This window comes from Rhagoletis pomonella, unplaced genomic scaffold (genome assembly GCF_013731165.1).
Source record: "Rhagoletis pomonella isolate Grant_MI unplaced genomic scaffold, Rhpom_1.0 Rhpom_scaffold_00001, whole genome shotgun sequence".
NCBI lineage: Eukaryota > Metazoa > Arthropoda > Insecta > Diptera > Tephritidae > Rhagoletis > Rhagoletis pomonella.
In genome coordinates, this window is record NW_023458555.1 from 76,422,267 (window position 1) to 76,433,460 (window position 11,194).

At 34.8% G+C, this 11,194-nt stretch overlaps 1 protein-coding gene across 1 annotated transcript in view; it reads right to left on the reverse strand.

The window, feature by feature from the left end:
• Positions 1 to 10,404, reverse strand: part of LOC118733338 (nuclear pore complex protein Nup205-like) — a gene marked incomplete at its 5' end in the record, with an annotated part of 211,718 nt that extends 201,314 nt beyond the window's left edge. The window contains 1 exon segment of the mRNA XM_036462696.1: positions 9,849 to 10,404. Coding sequence (XP_036318589.1) covers positions 9,849 to 10,404 — 556 coding nt within the window.
• Positions 10,405 to 11,194: the final 790 nt, after the last annotated feature.

The window sequence follows — 11,194 nt, forward strand, 5'->3', positions numbered from 1 at the left end:
GCAAGAAATACAAATCATAAGAATGGACAGTAGCCAAGCTACTCATCAAAATGTTTGTTGGGATATTATGCATGCAAGTGGAGCGAACAGCTGATCTATAGATTTCATTATATAGCCAACGGCCTTGGCATTGAAATTGAGGGTATATACATAAGCTTACTATATATGTACGCACATAGGTGCATACAATAAAATTATAGTTTAAAAAACCAAAACCTCGCTATTATAATTTCCATTCGTATTGTCATCAGGTATTTAAATTGAGAACAGAAATCGCTGCATCTTTTAGGCGCATCAATATTACATAGTTACATCCCGAGCTAATAAAAGGGAGGTAAAAGTATTAACAATAACTATAATAGAGAGGAAAGAAATATAAAAAATACAAAAACAAGACTTACGATTCACTATGTGATGCGCTGCTGCGATGAAGGCCTCGGACGGCGTAGCGACGATCAGGTGGTCGTTGTTATTATTACCTTTTTACTCTTGTTAAGTGTATATATGTATATTTAGCTAAAGCTAAAGCTAAAAAAAACGACTTCAACTCTCATATAAAAAAAAATTATATATGTATATATCTCATGATCCACTGATCGGATCTTAACCAGATTGGTATGACACTACCTTTTCGATGCAAAAAGAATTATCGAAATCGGTTGACGTGGTCCAAAGTTATGCGGTAACATACATAAAAAAAAAATAGATATATTCCGACGAACTGATAACCTCCTCCTTTTTTTGTAAGTCGGTTAATTAATAGTGAGAGTTACAAAATTCCACTATTTCATGCATAAATACGTACATATCTACACTTCCATGAACGATTTTACATTCTCTGTACTTACTATTCTTTGCTTTTCAGTACATATATACAGTGACGAGCAAAACGGTAACATGGTGTAACACTTTTTAATTATACTTCCAACTTCTAACGACATTCATCCTTTGGTTGTATATTCTTATTGGTTCACCCCTACTCCCTCTCTCTTAACGATTTGAAGTTAATCCAACAACAATAACAAAACTTGCAGACAAAAATGTAAATTAAGGCAACTGTTACAGTTTTGCACTCACTCTCAGTTTTGGATTTCACAGTTATCTTTTACTTATTTGGATGTCAGATGACTTTTTTTATTCAAGAAGTGATCACCAGTAAATAATATGGTTAATCAGGAAACATGAATGTAAATAATAGATTTACTGCGAAAAGGCGGAACCGCAGGAGAAGTGGCAAAAAGTTGTGGAGTTTGGTACTTGAAAATGTTAAGACTGAGAAAAAATATAGCCTAAAGTGTTCCCAAGCACAAAGGAAGTCTGCCAAAAAATTTTACGGTCCCATATCTTGTGAACTTAATAGCAAGTAGCGCTGCAGCCACTAATACAGAAGCGCTTAAGGTACTAAAATTGAATGCAAATCAGTAGACAGCGAGGCGAAGAATTGCAAAATTGAGCGCAAAGGTAGCACAAAGAAAGAAAAAACAATTTTGATCAAAATATATGCGCGAGAGTGGTAGCATTTTGCTGCATCGCACGAAAACCGGACCGTTGTCTATTGGGATATGTTAGGCCTTTCAGAATGCAATAAAAAATACATTTTTAAGAAATAATTGAAGGTTATTTGGTCTAACAAGACTAAATTAATCGATTTCAATCAGATGGCCGGCAGTGGTATTGGATCAAAGACCCAAATTCAACCTAAGCGCATCATTTAAGACAAACTGTGAATCAAAGTGGTCGGTAAATAATAGTTTAAGGTTGTATTTAAAAAATTTTGTTGATCCGTTAGTACGCATTATGCTTAAGGAACAGTATCTGTTCATATTTCAACAAAATTTGAAAGATTTAGGCGAAAAATGAGAGTTTCTGCTGAAGAATTACCCGAAACACACTGCATATGTTCGCAAAGACTGGATACAAAAGCAAAAATTTGCTAATTTGAAATGACCTCCACAATTCGCGGACATGAATCTCTTCGAGAATTTGCGAAATCAACTAAAAGCACAGCTTACTAAGCTGTGAGAGCATACTTAGGATATATATGGGAGGATATACCTCCAAAATTTTTACATAGATACAAATAAGGTATGCCAAATCGCATCCAGGATCTAAAAAAAGCAAAAGGGTACTGAACGTTGTGTTAATAGTTCTTTTATTTTTGTGAAAATTGTTTAAAAGTTCTTAAATATATATGAGTGCAAAACTGTAGCACTTGCATTAATTTAAATTTTTAATTGCTGGTTTTATTATTGTTGCTGGATTGACTTCAAATCATTATGAGAGAGCAAGTACAAGTGTACCAATAACAATATAAAACAAAAGTATGAAAGTCGTTACAACTTGGAAAGATAGCGATGGCTCAAGTAAAAAGTGTTACACCATGTTACAGTTTTGCTCGTCACTGTATAAGGTATGCCAATAAATGGACAGTAGTGGCACAGAAATTGTAAGCGGCTAATTACCCTTAAGGTATCAACCAGACAACAGCATGAGTTTACTCACTTCCATCTAAACAGTATGAACTCATTGCTGTGAACTCTATAAGGTTAGTGAGAAACGCCGTACAAACAGTGAGAGTCATAGTTAGTTTTGAAATTAATGTTTAGCTGCAGTGTACTCATTTGATTTCAAATATGGTATTGATATACTCTTTCCAAATCAGGTCAAGCGAGTGAAAAATGCTGTTATGAAAAGCAAGTCGAGCAATCGAATGACACCCATTGACTTCAAACAATTAGTAGAGAATACGACAATTTTGAAAAAAATAGATATTGATGTAGTATTTTTTTAAATATATTAGTTTTACTAAATTATTTAGTTATGCACCTGACGTACATTTATATAATTAGTCTACAAAAGAAATGTAATGTTACCTCAGAAGACATCGGCTTTATAAGGGACTTGAAAAATAAGTTGCTTTATTATTTAAAAACAGTTGCTGTTGAAAACTAACAGATTTGCACAAAATTATGCTTTTTTATACCCGCCAGCAAAAGAGCTCAAGAACTTTACCGAATCTGAGCAAAGGTACACAAAAGAGAAATGTTTACAAATTATGAGAACTTTAACTGAGAATTCTGACAGTACAACGGAACCACAAATTGCGGATACACCTTTGTTACCTTCAGACAACTTTGAGCTGTTTTCAGGTCTTCTTAAACAACCTACCTTTGTGAGCAGAACTGATAAAGCGACTGCATCGCTGCGGCGATATGAAAATATTGAGGTATATTTTCATACGGACTTCGATATAATTAATTGGTGGGAGGTACACAAATGCGAAATGCCGCTGCTGCATAAACTCAGTCGTAGAGTAATAGCCTCTCCTTCAACTAGCGCATCGTCAGAAAGAGTTTTTTCTTCTGCTGGAAATGCTATTTCTGACAAGAGATGCCACCTTTTGTCAAATGATGGATGCCCTTAACCAGTTGATATTTTTGCATTATAATATGCAGTTAGGAAACCAATAAAATTAACAAAAATTGTCTTTACAAATGTTTTTTCTCTGATACTTTCATTACAGCAGTTATGCCATGCACTTGTTTTTCAAATCAAGCACTTGTTATTTGAATCGAGCACTTGATAGTGTGAATTACTCACTCAACCGACAATGTTTTTTCCATGATAAAAACATAGTAAGGTAAAACCGTTCTCTCAATTCGTCGGCCATGATTTTTTTTTTTTTTGAAGTTTGCCAACATTTTAAAATCATATAAACTTGAGAGTAAAACAAAAGAATTGTTCAAAGTTGTTGTTGTTTGATATTGAAAATGAGAATGTGTGTGTGAGTTTGAGTGTAAAATTTTAAAATTAAATTGCTTGCATACGTCAAGAATTTGAAAAATTCCTCACAGCGGTTCTACCTTGTTATTTTTTTTTTATCATGGTTTTTTCAATGCTATCGCACGTTATGTTTGGAAATAAATGAGTGCGAGTGTGTGCAGATGTGAAAAGAAAGCGAGTGACTTAAAATGTAATTTGAGTGTATCCATGCAGCTCTCTGGTATCAACACACCTATGCGATTCTGTCGGTGCGAATCTGTTCCGAAAAAATTACAATGCCGACCACAGTTTTAAATGAGGAACCACACACTTCACGATTTTGCTGCAGCGATTTATTCGAACATTCACAGTTCTTCTTTTCGCCGTGCCGAAATTGCAGACTGCCGCGTTTTGAGAACGAAAAAGGTCAACTGAAGGATTTTACAATATATATAATACAATTTTAAAATATACAAAGTAGATGTGTTACTAAATAAGTGTGTGAATAACGAAAATTTAAAGGGGTAGAGATCTAAGCAAAAAAAATATATATATTGAAACCTACCCGGTAACTTTTCCGAAGATAGCTAAGGAATGTGCATGAAATTTAAATGGAATCCGAATTAGCAAATATATGAGGGTTAGCAAATAATATAGGGAATTAGTCGTGTTATATAGATGGGCAGTATTCATACTTGTACTCAGAGGTGTTAAAGAATGCAATCATTTTTAACTAAGTCCCGAGTGATTGAAATAGTCTTTATTCTTTTTTTTGATTTATGATTCATAAATAACCTTTTTATTCATTTCTTGTTAGTCACTTGATTTCAGCCACTGGATTGCATTCTTTTAGTCACTTTTTGTTAGTCATTTGATTTCAGCCATTAGAATGCATTCTTTTGTACTTTGAAGTTTTTCAGGGACCGAGAACGCGCTCCGGTAATAATATGTAATTGTAAATATATAAACAAAAAATCAACATTGCAATTAAATAACAAAATTAGGAACCGTACTTAATTAAAAAATGTTCCACTCATAAAGTCCAATTATTCACAAGATACTTATGTTGATAAAAAGATAAGCATGGCGCTGCGTTCCAACGTCGGTAGTGTTTTCGCGTATCCACGATAATGTTTAAACATTTGTACTTTTTTATGGGATAGAATGCACTAAAATATTTTTGCACGAATTGTTAGTGTTATAGAATAAGTTCGTAAATTTTTTATTGTTTAACACAAGAAGTCAGTTAAATTGTCAATTGTTTATTAGGAAATTTATTATTATTTAATATTAAAAAATAAAAATTTTCCAATATGAATATTTTTTTCGATTCTGCTACTTTTTCTGAATACACCATTAAAATTTGGTTATTTTTCATTGAATACTTACGGAAATATAGCAATTAATATATAAAATTGATGAAAAGAAGGTCAAAATTCATTTAAGAATAAATTTTTGAAAAATTTAAGTTTTAAAAAAAAATTTTAAGACATTAATTTCCTCCGACTTGTGGCGTGCGCCTTGATGTTGTCACACAAAGCGGAGGGACCTACAGTTTTACGCCGACTCCGAACGGCGATTGTATTTTTATGAGAAGCTGTTTTCATCGCCGAGGGACGACCGCTGTTAAGAAAAAAACTTTTTTCTATATATTTTTTTTTGCGATGTTGCTTTGACCAGGGCTTGAACCCAGGTGCTGATGTGTGAAAGCGCGCACTGCTTACCACTACACCACAGCGGCCGATTTTCACATATAGACCTTTGAATATATGCCAAAACATATTTGAAATTCTAATATTAAATTTTTAGTGGCCCTTTTCAGAAAGTTTGACTCGTTTCAAGGATCATTGTTAATTTTTTTGGAAACATGTTCGCATGCACTTTGTTATTTTTTAATTTCGTCGTTTAAAGTGCAAAACCGCGTATCAACAAAATGCAAAACCGCGTATCAGCAAAATGCAAAACCGCGTATGTGAATTTGTAGAAATTATTTTCTAGATCGTAAAAACACTCATATTTCAAAATGGTTATCTTTTTTATAAAGCAATGGCATTTCTGCTAATATATTTCAGGACGAATGGATAAGGATTGGGCCAAGAACTTGTGTGAGCAAATCCAATTTTTGGCAGCCAATGTCAGTTACGCGGTTTTGCAGAATGACGATACGCGGTTTTGTACTTTAAACGGCGATTTACATAATCTGCCTTATCCTGAGTTTCGGCTGAAAAAAAATCACACGAAAATTTGTCATCCGCATATAGTAAAACCATGTAAACCAAAAATGAAAAGTGAACCGGTTCGGGGAAAATGAAACTCATGATAGTGCTAAATATGTACAGATTATGTACATATAATATATACAAATTTATTTCATTGGAAGTTACTGGAATTCATTGACATTTCGAAATTTTATATACCACTGGAGTTTTAATTAAGCTTTTTGTGTACTCATTTGTTTTCTAAACAAATTAGCATTATAATTATATGAAAAGTGTACGCAAAGATTGCTTTAGATTTTCATTATTCACCTCAGACTGCAAAAAAGACTAATTAGTCATGAATAACAGAAAAGACTAATGACTTCAATTTTGGAGTCTTTTGTCAAACAAGTGATTGATTGGCTGCAGTTAAAAAGTGTTAGTCAGTGAATGTGACTGCAACGATTTAAAGTCACGATGACTGCATTCTTTAACACCTCTGCTTGTAGTACGGTACCCCCCCCTCCCACCACATAGATTGAAAGTACTCCCTTTTCAGGATGTGCAAGATTGAATGCTTTTTGGTGGTAAAACTGACGTTGGTTCATATTTGGGTATTCCAGCTCATACATACAATTCCCCTTGATTCCGACTACTTTTGATTTTATACATTTTGGGTCACCTATTTTGAAGGACTTCGTTGTGCTTCGCAAATTATACCGTTTTGAAGACAATTCAAATCTTTGTCAATATTTTCACTTAGAGATTTTCGAATGAGTTTTAGCTTGTCAGACCTTTCAAGGATATTTTCATCCAACGAATTTAACTTCCTGAGAAGCTCATACTCGCTAGCGTGTGACCATCTGCGGACCAAAAGCACCATAGTACGGAGAACAGCAAATGGTCTGATGGTATGCACTTCGGAGTGCTTCAGCTATGGTAGACAAATGCTTATCCCAGAGGGTTTGGTCGTTCTTAATGTAGGTTCTAATTCCTGCCACGATCGACCGGTTAACCCGCTCGCTGGCATTAGCCTGAGGGCTGTAAAGGTCAGTGTAAACATGGCGAATGCCACGCTCAGTCAGCACGTTATTGAGAAGGGAGCATTCAAATTGTTTGCCATTGTCGGTCAAAATTAATTCCGGCGTGCCGAAAATTGGGAAGATGTTTTCATTCATGAAATCACAAATATCTGACGCATGAAACTTTTTTATCGCTCTTAACAGAGGGAATTTGGTTTGATGGTCCAAAAAAATTAAAATTCCAATATCTTGGGTAAGGCCCAAGCAGTGTTGCCACTTTGTAATTCCTCAAAACGTGAGGAATTCCGGGGGTGCTTGAGTATTTTTTGAGGATTTTTATTTTGAGGAATTTTCTATCGATATATTTGCAGATAACAAAACAAATGCAACCATATTTTACACAAGAGAGTTGTTAAATCGCTCTGCAAATTTTTGAACAAAAAACTTTCCGAAGTTTTATAAAGAGCGAAATACACCACACAAGCGGCTTGTCAAACATTCTTCAAACGTACTTTTCCCATTTCGTCATATACCATGCAAACATGACTCGTTCAAGCAAAGAGTTTTAGTTTTCTTCCAGTTCACAATGTAAAAGGGTTTGGTTTTCTTCAATTTTTTTCTCTTGAGTCCTCATTCGGTAAAAATTCCGTTGTGGCCAGAAAATCAAACAATTTTGATTTTTGTTCCCATTTCCCCCAAATGGCTTGTCAAACCTTCAAAAACCCCCATACACAACATAAATAGCTTTTAGCAAAGGGATATTTCGCTTGGTTTGTCAAGCCGCGTGTGTGGTGTTTTTCGCTCTTAAGCACATCTGCATTTGTTGCTAAATATTCAAATGTTATCGGGAATTTTTTCCCTTCCGTCGTTATATTTTCAACTTATTTTGAACTTGCATAATCTCGATAACGAATGGAGAGGGCACGCATTGTTCAATCATAAGGACATTCATATTGATTCTTCATTAGATCCAGAAAATTTTAGGAAAAAAGTTTTTGAATTAAAGTGTCTTTAGGTTCATATAAGTTTCCCAATTAAAAAAATTATATCTGCATTACTAATATATCCCTTTTCTAATGCTTCAGTAGAACGTATATTTAGTAGTTTAGAAATGTGTAGGACTGACTTGAGGACCAGATTGAGCACTGATATATTTGCATAAATATTATATACCAACCAAGGCATACAAAATAACCATGACACTTTGTTTGAACCGCAAGAACAAATGTACCCATTGAATTGGAGAATGTAATTAATTTTTGTGCTAAGTAACTGTAAATAGTATATAAGAAAATTTTGAGTAATTTGTTCGGATTTTGAGGATTTTTCATGTTTTTGAGGAATTTGGTAATTCTTTTGTGGCAACACTGGGCCCAAGGAGATCTACATAAAGTTTCTGGAAAGGGCGTTGCTCCTTATATTGGACGGACATTGATGGACGAAGTGAAACATTTCGAGCTTTGCTTTGGCGACATACATCACAAGTAGTGACAAAATTTTAGACATCTGCTGTCTATTTATTTGGTTAAGATAAGTTTCGCTTTAACCGCTCCAAAGTTTTTCCTATTCCACCGTGACATTTATTTGGTGGGTTGTGGGCATTTTCCATTACCTCAAGGGTCCAGCTTTGCGGAATCCATAACTTCCAATTGAAGGACTCATTTTCTGGGTTACCATCGGGATGCTAGGTGCGAGGCAGACGTTCTTTATTTTGCGGACCTGAGTTTTTAGTTTCTCGTACTCATCGGATGTAAATTCGGAAGAATCTAAACGAATAAGCGGGTTGACTTCCAACGGACTTGCTTCAGTGCCCCCATCGGAATTTTGTCTTGAGACAGTCTGGCACAACATTTTGACTGCCTTTGCGATGCTCAATTTTAAATTTGCAAGCCGTCCAGAAAGGTCGGTCTGCCGCATTAGCCATTTCAGGCTATCGTGATCGGTCACGACCTTAAATTCCTGACTTTCAACATAAGCCTTGAACTTCTTTAAGCTTAGTATCACGGCCAGACAATCTAGCTCGGTAACGCTGTAGTTCGCTTGCGCTTTATTCAGTTTCTGCGAAAAGTACGCAATCGGTACTTCCACGCCTTCGCAGTTACGCTGAGGTAGAACGGCCCTGACACCAAGCTTAATGGCACCACAATGAATCAGAAAGGGCTCATTATAATTAGGATATGCTAGAACTGGTGCTGTCCATAGTCTTTCTTTCAGATGATCAAATACGGTTTGAGCTTCTGTGATCCACTCAAAAACTTTCTTGCGGAGATTGGTATGTGGGGTTGTTAAGGCAGCGAATCTGTCGACAAATCTTCTTGGTTATCGATAATCTGTCACTGCCGAAATTTTATCTGGGTCTGCTCTCAGTGTACCATTACCTATTATGTAACCTATGCATTTAGCTTCTTTTAGGAAAATTTGGTTTTCTGGACTTGATTCTGAGACCAGCTTCTCTTAGATGATGAGCAACAGCAGACAACACGGATATATGTACATCGCAGGCCTCGGACACAATTAGCAAGTCGTCTAAGTAGACAAAGACATGATCTTGGAGCTTGGGGAGCGTTACAGAGGCCAAATGGCTCTGCGAACAATTTTAATTTTTTTTTTTTTTGGAATGTTGATGTTATTTTTATCGCAAAAAATGCAGAAATAAAGAAAATAATTAATCAAAAGGTAGTTAAATGTCCATCCATACACTAATTTGAATATTTTTGTCCTTTAATACCCAAAAAGGGTACTGATTCCTACTCGTCCGTTTTCGCAAAAAGCCAACATGTCAAATAAGTCGAAGTAAAACTAGCTGCCCTTGTTACTCCACCAGGTATAATTATACAAGTGATTTATAGTACAATATTTAACAAACCTATATAAAATTCTGTTGTCCAATACAAAGTAGTATAAGAAATCAAAAACTTTGCTGTTGATAGCTGCATCAATAAGTTGCTCATCATAAACTATGATTTTTGAGGCAGAATTTGGTACCTGCTGTGATGCGTGTCGAAACCCAGTCAATGCTAAACCGAATGCCATTTTTATTATTCCGTTTAGACCATCCTGATTAGTAGAAACCAAAACTTCATACACAGTTTGTAGAAAGTCTCCTTGTGATAGAATAGGAATATTTTGCGAAGGAGAAGTCGGTGTTTCATATTTGAGTAAAGCACTCGTATCACATGCGTATAGTAAAGCAAAAAGTGCTGTTAGTGTTATATCATCTATTACTCCCGACGCTTGAGCTTGTGCAAGCTTTGGCAAATTTTTAATTAGCTTAACAACGATGCCTTTCGGAAGTCCACGTTGCGCAGCCCAATAAAATAAAGTAGTTGCTAATGCCATTTTGATGTCGTTGTAAAGTTGTTGCACTTGGTTTTGATGTTTTTTTGACCCTAATGCTCGATTTTTTGTTAATATAACGATCTATAAAATAAGGAAAAAATAATAACTTTATTTAATATATTGCCTAGTAACATTTCTGTTAAATTTTTTGTTATAAAAACATTGCTCAAATATTTAATATATGGACATTCCCTTGTGGTCAGTTGATTAAGTCAACTGACATTTTGACTAGTTTCGGCTATTTTTCTTTTGTTTATTGAATGCTTATATCTATACTATTATATAAAATTGATTATATGGAGTACGTTTGTAACGACTTATTTCTCAAAGTACTAAACCGATTTTAATATTTTTTTTTTTAAACGAAGCATTTGTAAAAAGACGCAGAGTGGCGTACTTATATTTTTTATTCTTGGAAGATAAGCACCCCTTTTTACAACGCTTTTATCAACTTGCAATGTTGTGGGTCCAGAAACTTTCAATGTTGTGGATCCAGAAACTTTCAATGTTGTGTGTCCGACACCAAAGCAAAGCTTTGAAAAGTTCCTATAAAAAAGCATAGTGCATAGGGCGACAGCTGTAGTGAATAGGGCGAGGTAGATGCCATCTAGATGTCGCCCTATGTACTACGTTTGCTACAGCGGAAATAGACGACAAGCCATTTCTTTAAATAAAATTAATTGGTGCTCGTTTGTATGTACATACATATGTAAATGCATGTGTGTGCACCTTTCTATTAATATCGTTGAATTATTTTAATATCTATTGCAAAATTTTATTCAGACAGGACTAAAAAGTAGAAAATAAATAATATAAAAAAAACTTTTTAATATACAACGCTTTTATAAATGGACTAAAAAGTAGAAAATAATA